At 35.7% G+C, this 20,098-nt stretch overlaps 1 protein-coding gene across 1 annotated transcript in view; it reads right to left on the reverse strand.

The window, feature by feature from the left end:
* CFAP47 (cilia and flagella associated protein 47) overlaps nt 1–20,098 on the reverse strand; it is a 266,976-nt gene that overhangs the window by 31,338 nt on the left and 215,540 nt on the right. Inside the window, exons 58-60 of the mRNA XM_033053233.1 lie at nt 9,515–9,674; nt 8,802–8,893; nt 4,298–4,450 (exon numbers count right to left, since the gene is read on the reverse strand). Of these exons, the coding sequence (XP_032909124.1) occupies nt 4,298–4,450; nt 8,802–8,893; nt 9,515–9,674 (405 nt within the window). The remainder of the gene's footprint in view (nt 1–4,297; nt 4,451–8,801; nt 8,894–9,514; nt 9,675–20,098) is intronic.

Raw genomic sequence — 20,098 nt, forward strand, 5'->3', positions numbered from 1 at the left:
GCACCAGGAAGAATTTCATTATTTCTGGGTTTGTATTATTTATTGTTTTGGCAATTTTGTGAAGTTGAAAAAATAACTTCAGATTAGTTTATAATTGATCTGGTTCCCTTTAAGTGTTGAATATTTAAAGTGAGCATGATTTTGCATAGGTATCAGAAAGTAATTTTAATGAACGTAGGGATGATCCTCATTCTTACAGATTTTAACAAGGCAAGGAAACAGAAATGAGTGATGACTGCAAACAGAAATAAAAGCAGTTCCCAACTGCCTGCTCACAATTCACAAGTTCTTTTTTTGCCAGTATTTGTTGCTATTGTTCTAGTTATATTAAGAAATGGAAGTAGGAGGGTTTACTTATGAGATTAAAAATTGTGATGTATTTTTTCCTCTTTTTAAATGGACCCAGTGATAGCCCTGCACACCAACAAGAACTATTTGACCTTCTTCATTAAAATGCCTGGCATTATTTCAGTTCAATAATGGAAATAAACAATACATCAAATGTCTCCTATGCTTCACTCATAAATAAAGAAACAAACAAGCATATGTAAACAAAAACTATGTAGCTGACAAAGTAATCGATTTAAGACTTTCAGTTCTCCTCTGATGCTTTATACTTTGACTTCTACTAGTTTTCTGTTTACCATCAAGAGTTGTCACCCCTAACAGCAAAGCAATAATCCATAACCAAGTGTCTCAATTGTTGGTTCGCTCTCTTGTCAACAGTTTCATTTTACCATCGATCACTGCTTTCATTAACTCTTAATCCAAAACAAACACTTTGTTATCCTTTCTTTTATTTCTTGCATAGGAAGAAAATCTAATTTATATAACTGTAATTTTTCCATCCTCAAGGATAATTTAAAAAATAATGCCACAGTTATTCTGACAATAAAGAAATGGCTTAAGTAGGATATAGGACCATCTTCATCATTATTATCCTCTTCATTCTGCTTTCAATATTAACCTGCTGCACTTTATCAACAACCACATTAATATCTCTGGATGAGAGATCAAGTCTATAAAGATACCTTGTCTCCAAAGATTTTTTTGGTCATACCCAATTTTAATGACCTTATATCTTAAAGGTGAGCCTCCTGATCCAGATCCATCACATTAAATGGGATTTTAGTGTAATCCATACCACTGGCTAACACAAAATCCTGCTGGGGATGGAAAAAAAAGCTTTTTTATTGTGTGTTTGGATAAGTTTTTATCCTTTGCTGGTTTCAAAGAGATTTAATGAAATGAAAGAAAATACAGCTTTTTGCATAATCTGATGAGTTTTGGGAATATTAAGTAGTTGCTATAAAGGTTTTATAAAAAGTGAAACAAAGGGTACAGATTCACTCTGTATAATGGATGCCAATGTACCTTATGTATTAGCATATCTGGAAAATGTTATTTCACTCTCAGGTGCAGTTGAACTGTCCATCTGTTTAGTCTGAGTTCAGAATGGTTCTAAAACTTGGTCATAACATAAGCCAAGCTCATACCTGTGCAACCTTTCAGAACCTGGGCAGCACTATTCCCCTCCAAGGGAAATGAAACCTTCCCAGAAATAAGAACTCAGGAGCAAGGAGCTAAGAGCAGCTGTTGGGCTGTGAGGAGAGCTATGAATTAATAAAGATGAGGGAAGTTAATGAGAAACACTCAGCCCTCATGGTTGGCTTATGAGATAAAGGGAAGCAATTGAAAGGGAAAGGTTATAGGACCTTGCAAGTATACAAAGTTGTGAATGTCAAATGTCAGTCAAACATCCATAAATTATTTGTGAATGTTTGATTTTTTTTAGAAGATTGTGGAAAATTAAATATGTTTGCATTCTCCACTGAATGCTTAAAACTAAAAACCAGCAAACTTCACACTAGTTTGGATGAATCTCAGTTCTTAAATTTCCTTTAGCGAAAAAGATATCTTTAGAGCCATATGTAAGAAAACAGATGAAAAATACATTTAGGGTGAAAATATGCATGTAATGCAACTGAAAAATATTTTTTTAAAAGGGCCATACTGTATTTGCTATGTCTAAAATATTCAGCTTTCATTATTTGATCCCTGGAACTTTGCTGACTTCTGAACAAGAAATTATGTCATTGAAGCTAAGTATTTAGATTGCACCCTCTTTCTTAAGGAATTGTAGCAGCTTTCTGTGTCAAATGCACTTCTCTGTATTGGATGAAATTGAATTTTTTATGTAAAAGATGTGCTTGGATATTTTTCACTTTACAAGAATTTATACTTGTCCAAATAATTTAAATACTGAAGCACAGTATTAGCTGTTTAAATCTGATCTGCCAGTAATTATCATCATTTATCCTTGGGTGTAAAAACTGCTTACTACACATCACAAAGACACTCTGATTAATCACTCTTTCAGAAGAGAAAAAAAATGAAGAACAGTGTGCCAGACTGTTATCTTAAAGGTAAAAGCTTTTATTTATGTTATTACTGGTAGACTGCAGAAAGCTCAGATAGTACAATTTAATTTGCTTCCTAACAGGCCTCAAATTCATCTATCAATAATGGCATTAAAATGTCACTGAAAACTATGAAAAGCACAGTGTTAAAAATTATCTTGCTACCTATGGTGTAAAGCACTTCATTACCAGACTTCTTACTTAAAAAAGATGCAATGCCCCAAATCAATGTCTTGCAGCATGTGCAGAAGCCAGTGTTAATAAATTATTCCTACGAATAAAAGAAGAACTAGATATCATGAATCTGCAAGACTTTCAAAATGCTGCCTCACCTTGCTCACTGCACATTTTTCTTGTCAATTCAAATGCCACCATTTTGGAGGGAAATAGCTCAGGTGTGTTTAAGGCAGTACACTCATGTGTGACCAGCCAATAATGAGCTAAATCTGTTACTCTATGACTTAAAAAAAAAATAAAAATGCCTTTGTATCTTGATGGACAACTGTTCTCAAAAGGCTGAACAGTTCGATAATAGTATTTACAGTTCTCCAAAGAGGAAAGACTGTACACTGACAACTTCACATCTTTTTGCTTTACTAGATTTACAACTATCACTTTGTAATATGGGAGTGTAAGATGATAATATGCCCAGAAAATACCTTGGACACTGCAATATGAGTAAATATAAAATTTTAAAAAGTAATTATTAATATTAGCCAATCAGTAAGCATATGCTGTGCAAGCTCTTTTTAACAGTTTAACTTCAGATCTCCTTCTATTTTAAAAGCTTTCAGAAATAAAATCTGGTTAAAGATCTGGACAGTAATTGCTGATATGAGATTACATTGATCAGTGTGCAGAGCATGTGCAGGTTTGCATGAAAATTGGCCTTCTAGGAAGAATGTAATGTATCTTGATTTACCTTTTACAGCTATTCACTTTTTCTGCTATTTGGCAGGACATTTTCTGTAACATGCTACTCCTGCACAGCCTCTGTTGGAACAGACTGCAAATGGCAGAAATGGGACAAAAAAGCCAAGTTTCCAACTGATTACCTGATAGAGTGCAATCATGGAAACATCTGTAAATTCATCTTTTACCACTTTGAACAAAGTTAGAGTACAGGTGAAATCCCTTCCCTCATCTACAGCTAAGTTAAACACACATTAGTCTGTCTCATGTTATGTGTTGTAATTTTTAAATAACCTTCTCCTTATAAAGGAGGATGACTTTGAAGCCAAAATGAAATGTAAAGTTTCCAAGGTGCACGATTTTCCAATTTGTTGTAGTGACTGTGACTGATAACAGAAATACTGGTGATACAGCAGTAACAAGCATTCTTTCCTTACTACTTGTATGTTGTAACATTCTGTTTCAAGGAGAGGCGTATTTTGAAAAGTTGCTGTATCTGAATAAATTGATTTTCACTGTGTTCTCAGCAGATTAACAGTAAATAGAAGCTATCTTTTTACAAAGCTTTATCACTTCTTTCAAAAAGTCCTCCTTCTTCAATCCATTCTGATACCAATATTGACCTGCTGATGGGAATGCATCTTATAAACCTGCAGATAAATGTCTCCTGGCAATGCTTACACAGACATATTTTTTCTAACTGAAGACTTTGGACTTTCTGTTAAAGGAGAGGTTGTGTGTATGGAAGGCTAACATGCAGGCTAAATTTTAAAAATGGGAAGGTTTAGGTTCATAGGTGCCTAGAGTTGCAGACAAAAAGTTAAATAAATACCCTATACTTGCAAAATGGTAGAAATATGGACTGGAAAATTTGCCTAAACCTCACTCATTGTTATGACAGAGCTGCACATCTGGTGATGTACTGGAATTTTCCTAAAATAGTATGACATCAAAACTATTCTTACCATTAGTGACTTCTGGGGCGTTGGATGACTCATCCACATCGACCTCAGCAGAATTCCCTGCGTCAGGTCCAGCAGTGGCATGAGGCAATACACCAATCAGCAGCAGCTCTACTCTCTGCTCCAGCCTCTGCCTGGCCTGACAGCGTATCACAACTACAGAAAAGCAAAAATATCTCATTTGCAAAGCTCTGCCATCTTGACTTTAACAATGCAATTAAACACAGAAGCTAAATGTGCTTAGAGAAAGACAGAATTCCAGTAAGGAGCAAGACAACTAAAAGCTTCTCCCAGCCCCCACGTTTTATTGTTCTGTTGTGGTGAAGTAGTAGAAAATATTGCTAAACAAACAAAAATCCATTCAATTAGTTCCCAACAGCACTTGCAAATTTCTCTCGTATCTTTAATCATTAAATGTATCTTAATTTTAGTTCAATTGCTAATAGGAATTATGGCAGAGTTTGAAATATGCCAGTAAGAAAGGAAGAATGAAAAAACCCAAAAAACGAAAGGTTTTAAGATAAATGAAAGAATATTAGGTTACTCTTTGCTTTCTTAGTTTGAGAATATTGTTATTCAAACTTCATCTTTAATAGCAATATGCCAGAATAAAAAGCATTCCCGCACTAGTTTCGGTTTGAAGCATCATAGAACTTCTTTCAGTTCAGTAAGTGATTTTCATCTACTGCTTCCAAAGTATGTCCTTTTCATTTATTTAGCTTCAACTTTCGGTTCTGGCACTTTATTCACTACCATAACTCTGCAAAATAGGTAATTACACAAGAAGTTCAGGTAATTTCCTTTCTCTCTTGGTCTCTCCCTGTTCAACAGGGTGCAAGTAATTTCTAGAGATCTCTTAGAATTTCCATGGGGGAGAGTTACTGAAATAGTAAAACACACATCTTTTTGTTTGAATGTATGACCTTATATTTAAAAATATATTAAATTCTCTGTATTCCACTAGTTTACCAAATGTTTCAGATTACTGTGTGCGTATTTTATCATTTTCTATTCTACAGTTCATCTTACTACCAACATTGATTTTACATTTTCTCTTTCCTAAATGGCTAAGTACAGTAATTTCACGATTATAAGCCGCACCATTTTGACTAAAATTTTGGTCCGAACCCAAAGTGCGGCTTATAATCAGGTGCGGCTTATCTATGGACAAAGAACGAAAAGTTGCTGTTTTAGTTTGGAGGACAGGTGTCTGCTGAGAAAGGCAGGAGTTTCTCTTTGAAATGGAGAATGCAAACCCCCTCTCTCCAAATTATTATAATTTTGAAATCAAGGGGCTTTCAGGCAAAAATATGGGAATTAGGAATAACAGTTCTTTTCTAGGGAAATTAAAATAGAAATACAGTACTACAAAGAAACAAACTCCAAACCCTGACACAGTCAGAGTACAACCTGACACCGTCAGGCAGGGTGTTGGTAGCAGTCCCATTAAATGGTGATTGCAGTCCCCTTGCAGTGACAGATGTGGCTCAGTTGGAGCAGTGCTCCTGCAGAAGGTGCAGTTTCCCTCTGGAGGTCCAGTGGTGATGTGGAGAAATCCGGTTTTCCTCTGGAGTCCAGTGGAGAAAGGGGCTACCTTATTGTCCCAAAACCTCTGTTTTTATCTTGGTAAGAAATGTTGGGCTCTTCCCCCTGGCTGGAGCAACTTTCAATGGGATGCAGTAATTTTATCAGTCACGCAGTGGGACTCAATGGGCCATTAGCAGAAAATGACTGGCTGGAGGAAGGATGGGGTGTGAAAAGATAAAGAACAATGCCTTGCCTGGTTTCAATGGATGGCCCATTAGCAAATTATCTGCCATTGAGATAAGGATCACTGTCCCCACCCTCAACAGATGGTGATAGAACAGATACCTTTTATCACACTCTGTATTGTAACATGCGGCTTATAATCAGGTGCGGCTTATGTATGGACAAAAACCAAAAAGTTGCTGAAACCCAGAAGTGCGGCTTATAATCAGTGCGGCTTATAATCGTGAAATTACTGTAATTTATAAATAAAATTCAGATACATCTAGGATTTGACTGGACAAGTCCCTGAGCAAGCTACCCTTGAGCAGGTGGTTGGATTGATGACCCAAAGTGGTCCCTCCAATTAAAATTGTTGTATGCTTCTTCGAATCTACACTCTACAAGAATTAAAAGAATATTCCAGATGATCCTCCATTTGTAATCACTTTTATAAGATAGCCAAGGTATCATCTACTTAACATGTAGTACATGGTTTGTGACCACTGATCGTTTTAATTAGTCTCATGAGATAGAAAGGCAAGTGACTTCTAGAAGTTTAAGTATATTAAGATGCAAATAAGAATGACCCTAAGATGAACTCTCTAATATACCAGCAAAGCAGTTTGGGGTTTTGACACAGAAACTTGTAGCCTCCAGGCAATTCTAATAAATGTCTGCATTAAAGGAGATGATAATAATACTCTTTTGATCATTATTTAAAATATTTTTAAAGTAGATTTCTTCTTATTATCTGCTTGAGATTTATACCTTACAATCTAAGTTTTCTAAATACCCATTTTTAACCGAAAACCAAAGGCTTTCAGAATCAAGGTAGGAATGAAAAATTCCATAAACACACTTACAAACACTTATTTCTGTTTTCTGGGACATTCTTAAAAGATTAGTTTTTCCTTGAGGAAAAAATATTAGCTCAACAAAACATGCTGATAGCCAAAGAACAATATGTATTCGAAATTAATGCAATGCTTTTTTATGTATTACAAACATTTACTGAACATAAACTAATGGATAACACAGTTATAAATATGCTACAATTCAGTTTTGCTCTTCTAAAAAAGAATTTAGGAATTTAAAATTACTGAAGAGTTGATAGTATGAGAGCTTCTGATTATATACAGAAGTGATGTCACTTAAGCAATTCATGAATGTTAAACATTTCAATTCATAACTTATACAGAAAGTATTGGGTCCTGCACTTGGGTCACAACAACTCCAGGCAATGCCTCAGGCTTGGGCAAGAATGGTCGGAAAGCTGCCCATGGAGAAGGACCTGGGGATGTTGGTAAAAAACAGGCTGAACATGAGCCAGGTGTGCCCAGGTGGGCAGGAAGGCCAATGGCACCTGGCCTGGATCAGGATGAGCGTGGCCAGCAGGAGCAGGGCAGTGACCATCCCATCCTGGGCTCTGTGGGGCCACACCTCGAGTGCTGTGCCCAGTTCTGGGCCCCACAGTTCAGGAAGGACAGCGAGGGGCTGGAGCTGTCCAGGGGAAAAATTTCTTCATGGAAAGGGTGGCCAGAGAACTGGAGGAATCATCACACCCAAAACCATTCAGAAACCAGAGATGTGGTGCTTAGGGGTGTGGTTTAGTGGTTACATGGAGTGCTGGGTTAATGGTTGCACTCAGTGATCTTAGAGGTCTTTTCCTTTAATGATTCTGTGATTACAATGAAAGCAACAGCCCAATAAAAGGGAGATTTATCTTGAAGAGTACCAATGAATTACACAACAGCTTTAAATAACACAACAAACATCCACATTAATATACATGGTTCTAATGCTAATGAGACTCATTAAAGCCATCATTTTGGGCAACAGTTGATTACATGATAATATTCTGTTTCATTCCTTAAGGTATTAAAGTGCAAATTGAGGAGATGAAAGTTCTAATTAATACCACATCATTGGCATTTGTCTACAAGTAAAGAGTCCTTAAGCAATATAAATTAATGACAGTACAAATATCTACTTCTGTGGTTTTTTCCAGAATTTTTTTGTGTATCTTAATACGTTTAATTATATTCACTTATTCAGTCAAAAAAAGTTAAGCTGAAACAACAAGCTGGTATTGAATTAGTCCCACCTCTACACACTGGGTTGTAGTTTCAGGATAATAGATTTAAAAATCTGTTCACAATTTCCTGTTTCATAGCTCTGGAACTATATCACACCTTAAAAATACAGATGCTCAAATATATGAGCATTTACCATCCCCAAAATAAGCAAGAAACCTCCAAGAATGTCACTCATTTTTAATGCAAGTTTACCTCTCAGGAGCAAGGGCAAAACTTCTGCTATTCACACTACTTTACATTCTGGTTTTGATTAAGACACAAAATTCAAGGCTGAGAGAAGCAGTGAACATCTACTCCAATATTCTGCACCCTGCAGACTCTCCAGAAGGCTGCTCTGGGTATGCAAGAACTCCACCCTTGAGTCAGGCCTTGGTTCAGCTTACCTTCAGCTCTAAACTCAGGATTAACTGGGACACTGAAGGGCACAGGCCTTAATACTTACAACTGCCCCCAACTCCTTTTATCACAGTAAGAACAAAGTAACGATCTACATTTGCTTTGGAGGTGGGAGAAGATTTTATTTTTTAAAATGTGATTTTATCTTTTTTTTTAAGATATAGCCAAGTGCTGCTGCAAATTCTTGTGATCAAGCAGGTGAGACTATAATGGACTATTTGACTTTGTTTAATATATTGTTCAAGGCTTTTTCAAGCATTACCTACCTGGTTTCTGCTGTGGTGCTTCAGACGTTCCATTAATTGGATAGACCCAGAGTATTCCCTGAATTTTCCCATTCTCTGCTACAGTAAGATGTCTAGAAAAATAAGAATATCACTTAGACTGCTGAAATCTCTTAACAAATTAATCTAGACTGGAGTTGTTGGAAAGGTTAGACTCTATATGTTGTAATTCTAACCACACCTGAGAAAAATATGAAATTAGATCCAGCTAAATATATCAGCTATAAATTATAACAGGTATAACTTAGATCCACTTGATGTATTTGAATATTATATATCTGAAAACATTCGGCTTGATGTGCATTCTGTCAGGTTATGTTTACATTGAGATATAGTTTCTGCAGTTTATGAATTACATAAAAATATCAGGATGAGAATCATTATCCCAAATATATTGAAAAAACAGAGGTACCTAAGAGCTTTCATTTGCTCAAAATCCTTAACTGCACCAGCAGCCAGTACTTTACATTTTCTTTCTTTAAAGCAAGAATAGGTAGGTACTAAAAAAGACAGAAATCTTACCCTGGATCTGCATATTTTTCAGGGTACATTAAAATCTTTTGATGGATTCCCACTGCCCTCAAAATTAGACACTGGACTGCCCCTGGGAGCTACACATGAATAGTCAATGGGATAAATGATGATAGGATTGAGCATCCTCAACTACTTTTTCTTTTCCTATTAGAATAAATTACCTGTTTAAGTCTGTCTTCGATTGAGCTTTAACCACATAAGGCCAGTTTTCACCATTTTCCCTCATTACATGTATTACCACCACTGCTTTATAAATTTTCATTTCAGCTGGCATGAATAATACAGGGATTTCCAGTTTTTCTTTTGGAGCTAATCGGATTCCTGCAAGATGAAACAGATTATTGTGACATTTTGAAAGTTTTCAAAATATAATCAGTCATTTTACTTGTATCTTTCCCTCTTTCTTTTTTTAATAACGGTTTAATTTTTTTATCATATTGTATGGTTTTCCCTGTAAAAAAATCCATTTTATCCTGCCTTTGCTACCAAAAAAAACCCCAAAAAACCCACTAAAACAAAACCACAATTAAGTGAATGTCCCACATTTAATATTCAGAGATCATGCATGTCAATCCCATGATTTTCGAGGGCTTAAGTCATGTTTTTTTTCAGCTGTGGGTTGCATCTGTGAGTAATACTGCATAAAAAAGATCAATCCAAAAACAAGTGCTCAATTCAAGACAACTGTAATATATTTTAAAGAATCTTCATTATTATTATTATACAAATCGTGCCTTTTCCATATTTCCAGATTTTCTATCTGATTGATTGGGCTGTTTAAAAAAAACAAACTAAACTTATGTTGTCAGTAATGAAGGTAGCCTGATATTTTAAATATTTAAGAGTCCTTTTCCAGTGACTTGCCAGTCTGCCAAGTGTCAGAACATCTACCTCAGCTATTTTAGAAATAATCGAAAGATTACACAGAATTGAAAGAGTAAATCACTCTTTTAACTATAAAGCTCTTTGTTTGAAAAGAATTCTTGGAAATTGCAGGAAATGACACCTCAGGGTTAGGGTTCCAGCTTTAATTCTATCTGCAGAAAATCCTCTTAGTTATGAATGACTACTTCTACATTAGGCTTTGAATCAGTTTTTGTGATAATATTTCACACTTTCTACAATGAATACAAGCTGATGCAGTTCTGTGGGTATCACTCCTGGAGAATGACTGGATCTGCAGGAGTCACCTTGGTTGGGACATGCAGCACCCTCCTGGAATTGCTTCTTTGATCACCACAGGTGGCTTTGTGCTCAAAAAATGTCAGCAGGGAAACTTTACCTGGTGCTACAAATGGGCCCCTCCCTACAGCCCAAATTCCTCAAGGGTGGAGACCTCAGTGCTGAGCGTTGTAGAAGAGTGGGTGTAAGGGAATTATAATGCAGTCTTGGGAAGGACAAAATGGAAAAAAGGTGGAGGCACAGAAGTTTGGAAATTAAGGTAGAAGTGTAGGAAGACTGAGTAAAATGATGTCTGACAGGAATACAGGAATGGTCAGAAAGACAAAAAAAAGTTGAAGTCGCATCAGGGAAGGAGAGAAGGGTTTGAAAAACAGCTCTCCAAAACCCAGAACAAGAGCCTGGACTCACCTGCACTAATTCCCCTTCAGCATTTAACCATAAAGTCTATGTATGTTAAGCCTTTTGCTTAAGTTAAAATAAACTAACTAAATTAAGATGGGGAAATCAATCTTAAATTAGGAAAGTTTGGAATATTTAAAACTACACAACTCTGCAGGATTTCTACCTCCCCCAGTCAAAAAGGCCTCAGGACATCAAATACAGACCACTGCCTTGCTTTATTATGAATGTGAAAAGCCATAGGAAATTCTTACCTAAACACATCTGAATTTCTGTATGTAAGAGGTTTATCATACACTAATTATGAAAATTAACCAACTGCTTTGCATTTGTGATTGCTTCATTCTTGTATTTGTAGAAGTTTATAGCAAGAGCAATTTGCCTTTGAAATATTTACTTGAAAAGTTTTGTATCATGAAAGAGCTTGAAAATAACCAAATTAAAAATCCATTACAATGTTAATATCTAAATGAAAAAAATAAACTTTTTTTTTCATTTTGATAAAGATTTAAGATTTTTCTTCAGATCTTTGAGGCATTGTCTATCAAGCCCATACCCAAATATATACATATATTGTTGGCAATCACACAGTCAAAGTGAAAATCTTTTAAAATTAGAAACTCATTTTTAATCTAGTCTGAAATAAATAAGATTATATAGTTGTACATAGTTGTACATAGTTGCAATACCCCTGAAGATATCTGAACTGGGATTCATCCCCCTGAATCAGAAACCCACTACAGCACAGACACACTATTCTCCCCCAGTGAGAGATGAATCAGTTCTCAGAGAGATTTGCTCACTTTGGGCTTACTCTGGTCCAGTGGAGACAAAAGCATGTGAAATCTTTAAAACAGAAGATTATACTTCAAGATATATTTGCAATTAGATTGCCTTGAATCCACACATACATGGACACCAAAATAACATAAACACTTTCTAACACCATTATAGCACATCCTTAAGTTTCCTTTGCAAAGCTTTAAACAGATGGCAAATACAACAGACTGTAAACTTATAACTAGTTATACACATTACATAGATATTTTGAATTGTAGCTTAATTGTGCCTGTTACAGGACAGAGCCCCTTGAAGTTTTTTTAAAATAGATTTTAATACAGAATATATATGATAGCATTCTGGGTCATTCTGGTAGAAAATTTGTTATTAAAGATCATTAAAAGACAGATTTTATAATATTGCTATTGAAACAGATTGTATTCAAATTTTTAATAAAAAATCTTCTTAATAGAAGATGTTCATAATGAGGGTAATTTTGATATCACCAGACTTGCCTGCAGCTGTCAGCTAACCAACTGATCATTAACTGCAAATACAGATCTATTTCATTATGATTTTGGCTGGTTAATAAGATAGATAAAATAGGTCTAATGGCAAAAATAATTTGCTTTTATTTTTTCTTTCCCATTTCAAGAACGTGGGCTAGCACACAGAAAATAGCTCTGTGTACAACTTTAATAAAAATCAGTATTACCTGCTCCTGTTTGCCTGGGCACCTCAAGTGCTCTGCCAAGGATACCAAAAACTAATACCAATGGCTGATCCCTTGTCTTCATGTCATTATTTTACTTCAATGAGTATCCACAAATTCTTTGTAAGAAATCCACAGCAAGCCCCTTTTCTGAACTCATGCACATCACATTTGGTATAAAGCTTTGGGCCAGATTTTGGTAATACCCCTCTTTCACTGTCCTGCAGCCCATTATGCAGCAGTAAAAGCTAGCAGGGTAAGCTCAGCTGACCCTTTAAAGAGTGAATGCATCTGACTCAAACCAAGGGCTGCAATTGAGTCAAGTGCCTTAGAAAGAAGTGTATGGAGCTCTGCAAACTCCCTCATTTCATTTTTAGGTAACCTTTTGTTAAACCTTGCTTCTAGCTTCCCCAGAGGTTGCTGGAGAACACTGCTGGAGAAACCTGATTCTGTAAAAGATTCCTCAAGCACTAAGCCTAGAACTCACAACTGGATTGGATAATAAATCAAAATGAGTGTATTTCAAATTCCTGGCTATAATTCTTTGGGCCATTGCACTCTGGTTGAGTTCTGTGTAACTTCTGTGTCAGCCCCAGAAAGCTCAGCACTGTGAGAGCTAAAATTAAAGTAGCAGTGGATGCCCATAGCTGGGACATTATTTGGAAGGAATACAGACGGGTAAAGATGCATTTTTTGCCTCTACAGTAGGTTAGGAAAAATGTTAAGAGCAAAAATACCAGGCAGTGCCATGGTGATAAAATTGTGATGGCAAGGAACAAAATATTCTGCAATATGTCATCCTCCCATTGAACTTTAACCTGAAGCCATGCATTTTCATATTAGTAAGGTGCTTTGCAGGTAGATTTTCTAGATGTTGAAGTGTGTGTCCCTCATACACTGCTGTTAATTCTGCAGCATCTGAGTGCATCCCATTGATTTTACTCAGAAGAAGAGCACTCAGTTCAGTCTCCTATAATTGAAAAAGACATGAGACAGACCTCAGACTATCTTGGTGAAGTCACATGGAGAAGCATTTAGAGGGGGCACTTTTATCTGTTTGTTTGTTTTCTTGATAGTTTCTCCATTAAAATTACTATAGCAGGATTTTGATTAAACCCACAGACAGCTCTGCTAAAATTAGCACTGGCCATGTAAATGTCAACCCAGTATAATTAGGTCTGTGCTCTCCTATTATCCTCAGAATCTGGAAAGGGCAACCTCCAAAATATTCATAGACAGCAGCTGGGGAATTATTGTTAATTCCTTCTCAAGGAATTCATTGAGAAAAGGAGAATTGATATCAGATAGTAAAGACTGAGATATTGCCAGTGTACCAGTATCTGAAATGCATAAAAAAAGTCAGGCCTAGGTATTAATTTATTTTCATCTGCTGGAAGAGATAAAATCCTGGGTCACATATAAAAACTAAGATCTTTTATAGCAGCTCTCCCAGAAGTGTTCCATTGCTAAATCCCAAGAGTTTAATAAAGAACAGACATTTTTTGCCTTGACTCTTATTAAGGGTGGGTTCATTTCTGCTTGCATTTTTTTTTTTTAGTGCTTCCAATGAGACTGCTTGCATTTTTTATTCCTTTTCATTAAAACACAATCACAATCCCTTGTCATGGATTCTAATTAAAAAACTGTTAGAGTAGAAGCCTGTGTTAGTTTTGCTACATCAGTATTATAATTATTCAGTCTCAATGAGTAAATACAAATAAAATTTTCTGAATTGGCAGTCATCATACAATAGCCAACAGCCTCCATCTGTGCAGATATTCAAAATTTGATTGGACATGGTCTTGGACAACCTGATGGAGATGAATCTGCTTGAGCCATGGAGGGTTTGGATTAAAAAAATGTAATCAAGAGGTTCCTTATACCTCAACAGTTCTGTGATTCTGGAATTCTGAGGTCAGGATAGATCACTAGGTTTTTCTTGTTTCTGGTTTTCAGAATTCATACAAAATGCATCCTTGTTTGCAAAACTAGACACAGATAGTTTTCTCAGTGATGTGAAAAACAGTGCAGCTGCAAAGGGAAAGCAAGAAGGCAAGAACAAGAGATCACCCTGACATAATTAGATTTTGGGTGCAATTAAAGGCAAAGAAGCAGGATACTCCAATTTGCATCTTCTCTGGGACAAATAAAATGGAACATGATGCAGTTCAAGGTATTTCAAGTTCCATACAAATAGATAAGTAAAAGAACTAACAAAATAACCATGCAAAATGCCAAAAACTAAATTAGCTTTATCCCATATTTTAATATTTACATCATCATTTTCCTCCCTTCAGTGAAGTTCATTTAGGTAGGTGGGGTGCAAGAGAGGTTCCTTTCACAGATGGTCCACAGTGATTGCATTTCTAGGGCACTCTCTGCTTCAGGAATTATTGATACTTACACCAGGAGTTAGAGTTGTGTTTTCCCTTTCCTCTGGTAGTTTCACAAAAAACTCAGAATACCTGAAGCTGGAATGGACCTCTGACAGACAAATGGTCCAATACCTCTGTCCAAGCAAAGTCACCTACCTGGACCACATCCAAAAAGGTTTTTTTGATATCTCCAAGGATGGAGACTCCATAATTTTTCTGGGCAACCTGTTCCAGTGCTCAATCTTCCTCGCAGTAAAAAAAAAAACATTCCCTTTGTTCAGATGAGAATTTCTGTGTTGCCTGTCATTGGGCACCACTGGAAAGAGTTCTTTTTCCATCCTTTTTGCAGCCTCCCTTCTGGTACTTATGCAGAATAATATAATCCCTCTGAGCTGATGAATTACTTAGTTGTAAAAGTTAAGTCATGAATATGCAGCTCAGATGCTAAGAAACAATTTCACAAATGACTGGTTAAAACTTTATAAGTTGCTTTAAGAAAGACATGGCACAAATAAAGGCCTCACAACATCACTACCATAAGCACACAATAAAATGTATTAGAATGTGTTTATAAAATTTGTTCACCATTTTATGGATCTTGTGTTAATACAATTTTGCATACTTCTGGCAGAGACCTGTATTATTTAATTAAGAGATTTCATTTAGAATAATTTCTTTCTGGTACAAAACAATGGATACAAGTTAAACACTTGCTATTTAGATTAAAATAAATGGATTGAGAACAGGGCTCAGTAATTAAATATGTTGTTTCATTTAATGTAATTTATTTTGTTTTTAAATGAAGCATGTCTAAAAGGCCAAGTATAAAATTTTCCTTCCATTTATAAAATTATCCTCCTCTAACTAATAGCTTACAGTGCAGTTTCAGTAAAAATCAAAACAATTCTTTTGACAGAAACCCCTATTGTATATATTTATTGTTGAAGTGCAGTAACAGTTATGCTTACAATGGTTAAACACACTGAGGAAAAAATGTTGCCAACCACAGTCATTCACTTCTCTGCTGACAATCAAACCAAGCAAAGTAATACTTAAGATGTTTAACTTTGAGAAAACTTTGAAAAATACATTTAACAGAGATCATTACATTTAACAGTCACATTCTCTTATTGAGACTAAATAAAAAAGATTTTATGTCCCAATATAAAATTGCCACTTAAAGTATTTCACAACGAAGTCTCCATCACTTCCTAATCACATCTGATTATAAATTTGGATGTAATAATCTTCTGCAGTAATACAAATAATCATGTAAAATTCTAAACTGATATATCATAGATCAGCCCTCTTATCTCTGAGCTCTGATACCTGCAGATTTGACTTCAGGTAAGTATTATAGACTTGTCTAAAAATCAAACAAAAAATGGACCAACATTCATAAAGGTGCCACATTCAATTATATTTTACATCTTTGCTGCTACCTTATGCACTTGTCTTGACTCCATGGGATATCTTTGCAATTTTCCTTCAGAGGTGCTGGGGTGATGAGCCTGGGATTCATTTTACAGAAATCCAGTCAGGTGGTACATCAGAAAAAAACAAATCCAAATGAAGGATATGAGAACAGTAAGGTAGCAAGGCTGAATCCAGCAGTACAGAGAAACACGAGGCAAATGTCAGAGAAGCAAAATCATTGTAAAGCCAGGGAATAGTTCAGCAATAGGGATGGGAAAATGAACAAACAAAGCACCTGAGGGAGCAGCAAAAGGGTAACAGTAACTCCCAAAATGAAGCCACAGCAGACAGAGAGCAACATGTGTGGAGAAGACCAGAGTATTATAATAAAGTCATTTGGCAGAGCCAATGCTAAAGACATGAGTGAGGAGTGGAAAATTATCAGGAATGAAGGTGGTAAGTTTTCTATTTATACTATTGTCCAACACTTGTTCTAAACTTCATGGTGGACTGACAGTTTCTCTCGCTTTCTCCTTCCAAATCTATTTCTTTCCCACAATAATCTGACAATTGGTAGATCTACCCCATCCTCCTTTGACCAGTTCATATATTTTAAAATTGTATATCATCCTTATTTTCCTGATGACAATTTTATGTTGATAAAATTCTGTAGATCATCTTGGCATCCAAAATCTAAATGTCTGCAACATAGTGATGGCTTAGGTCCACAGTCACTAAAAGCAGGTGGAAAACTTCAAAGTCAAAGATGCAAAACCTCTTACAAATCAGCACTGTAAAAGATGCAATACTACATCTCTTCCCTGAGTGATTCAATTTGGGACAGAACAAAAAAAAGAAAAGTAAAAACTCAGTTATGGTAGCTCTGTTTTCTTTTCCTTAGATAAATATTCTTTTTAGTTCTGCACATTTGTAAGTATAATTGACATTCTCAAGAGAGATTAATTGATAAAGAGTTATATAGAATAAAAACCATAAACTCAGTGTGGATGGAGAGTGCTGAGCTGAGTGGAGTGATAAGATGGCCATAAATTTTTAGAAATGGTACTTGATATTCTCTACTTTGGTAAAAGAAAATCTACATCCACTCAGCCTCTCTTGCCTCTCTGTACAGTGCATTAGTTCTGTGTTTAACAAAAACACTTCACGAGCACCAACTGCCTAAAATCTCAACAAAGTAGAAAATCACCACAGAAATATTTTGAAAATGCAAGAGCCGCACAAGAAATGGCATATACTTCTTAAACAAGTGTGATTTTCAATTTTGTGCCCAGTCACAAAAAACCCCACCAAACTTTGTACTTTCTTAAGAAAAGTTCATGTTACCCTAAGATAAAGTACTAGCAAGTAAATCAAGACTATGACAACTTCTCTATTTCTTAATCTTTTTCTAGATTGAAACATACACAAAAGTGTCTTGAGTTCATGCCTGAAAGGAAACTGTAATTGCTTCAGTTCAGATGTAATTGAATTTCTGACATATGTCAAATATCTGATTACTTTTGACAGATGTGTTTTTACTTTCCCTTTAAACCTCATGGATATATGTATCTCTTAGTCTGATCTCTGAAAGGACAGTCAAATTCTGAAGCTATAGCAGATTTTAATCAAAATCTGCAAAGTGTTGTGAAATCATTAATGACACCAGTGCTGGTACATCCTTCTACTTGTGACATACAACCAAAAATTGTGCTGCTTGCTACAAGTATTCAGAAGACATACGACACTTGGTACAGCAGACAGTAACTGGAAACAGTGTGACTGTGAGTCATACATATATATTTATATATCAAGTTATGCATTTTCATAATCCTGGTAAGTGCACTCTTCACCATTTAAGGTTTTACAGGTTTCTGTAGTAAGGCAGAATTGATTTCTGCACTATTTTTTTTGGTCTCTTCATACTCAAGAGACTAGATAAAGATGGTAAGAGGAATCCCTCTTTTAAAGAAATGTTCACCCATTAATTTGATTTGTGTCATAAAACAGTAGATCAGTGAATAACAGAACCCACAATATCCACAATATGCTACATAGCTATGAACAGCAGTATTATTGTAAGTGGATTAACAGTAATTTCTTCTTAGCCTATCAAATTAGACAAATATTTTTATTGCTCCACTTTTATATGCTTTTCACCCACCCTGTTTTGTGTGCAACATGCTAAAATCCAACATGTGGCAATGCCAATCTCAATGTTAAACCATGACACGTATCAGCAGGTAATCTCCAGATCCTAAAATTCTGAAGAAATTAGTTACATTTATTATTCCATCTGAAAATAAATCTGGCTTAAATGAGAATATACAACAAGTTTCTACCAACAATGAAGATGAGCAAATAAAACACAAAAGAAGATTATTTTATTTCCTTAAAAATCCCTAGGCAGAGCACCAGTTTTTAGACCTGCAGGTTCAGTCTTTAACTATACTAAAAGTTGGCCCCTTAAATGAAACTTTTCTTCTATTCACAGTTTTTCAGATAGAGTTCTTTGTCCTTGTCCTTACAGGTAAAATATTCAAAGGTCAGCTAGGATATCACTGCAATGTAACTGAAGCAGTTGGGGCTTAGCTAGGAGCTGATGTCTTCAGAGAATGAGGACTTCACACAGAAATAGCCTAAGACATGACCAACAGCAATAGACAACTTGGTATTTAAACCAAACATTCCTCTCTTCCTAATGCCAGTTACAAGTTCAAGATGTTTCCTGTAGTCTGTGGAAGTGAAAAGATAAAAATCATGTGCTCTGAAAACAAGATTGCAGGACTCAATTCATAAAATTTTATGTAAGAAAAGTAGATCCCTGAGAGCAGACTAAGACCCTTCATTTTTTTTTTTCTATTTATTAGGGCGTCATTTTGATTACTTCCTTAGTCAGGAGAAAGTGTAGTCAAACAACAGCCTGGATGTCACTGCTGTTGAATTTTATCTCATTTTTAGAAATGAGAACTGACTTGACTGCAGTGGCCTCATACAGAGGCCAGCAATCATACCTCTAGGATGGCAATTTGTAGAATACATCTCATGTTCTGACTGCTCTCATTGACATACAAAACCTGCTCCAGAGTTTATCAAGACCATCACAGAACAATAATTTGTCCCTAGAGGAAGTACAGAAAAAAACCCATCAGCAATAATCTCTAGCAAGAAACTGTTCAGCTGTCAAGTGCTTTTCTACTTCAGAGACATTTTTGATTTTTATGGACAAACTGGTAACTCACATTGACTTGTTCTTTTCTTAACAAGTAATGATTTCTGACAGAATCCATTTTTTCAAACTCTGAAAATTCACATGTCTACACAATATCATATTTTATTGTCAGTGTGATCTCACATGCTGTTTATGTACATTCCTGCTACTCCATCACTGCACCATGTTAGGACACATCAGTTTAGAATATCCAGAAATATTTTAACCCTGGTACAAAGTTCTGGGAGATTTTGGATCAGTGAATGTGACACATGGCTACTCAGCTGTCAGACTCAGGTATAGCTACAGATCATATTTAAATTTCACTAAGGGTTCATTCAAGTATCACAATATTTTATCCCTTGAATGTCTGTAGTTAATATGACAATTGTTACAATTCTCCTGGTTCCCTGAGGGGCAGTTGAGTTCCCAGCCATAAGGACAACTAGCAGTTCATGGCTGGGGACTGTGCATTGATTCCTGTTGTGTGCACAAGGTTAAAATCACCCTTGCAGCTGTAGTTTAGAGCAAACAGTAATCAGTATTCCAAAAATCCAATAAATATATTAGTTGGAGACCACTGAGATTTAGAGATTAATATAAAGGGATATACTTGAATGCCTCATGAAAAAGGACAAAATGTTTTGAAGCAAACATGTAGGAAATTAACTAG

Source organism: Catharus ustulatus, chromosome 2 (assembly GCF_009819885.2).
Source record: "Catharus ustulatus isolate bCatUst1 chromosome 2, bCatUst1.pri.v2, whole genome shotgun sequence".
NCBI classification, from domain to species: domain Eukaryota; kingdom Metazoa; phylum Chordata; class Aves; order Passeriformes; family Turdidae; genus Catharus; species Catharus ustulatus.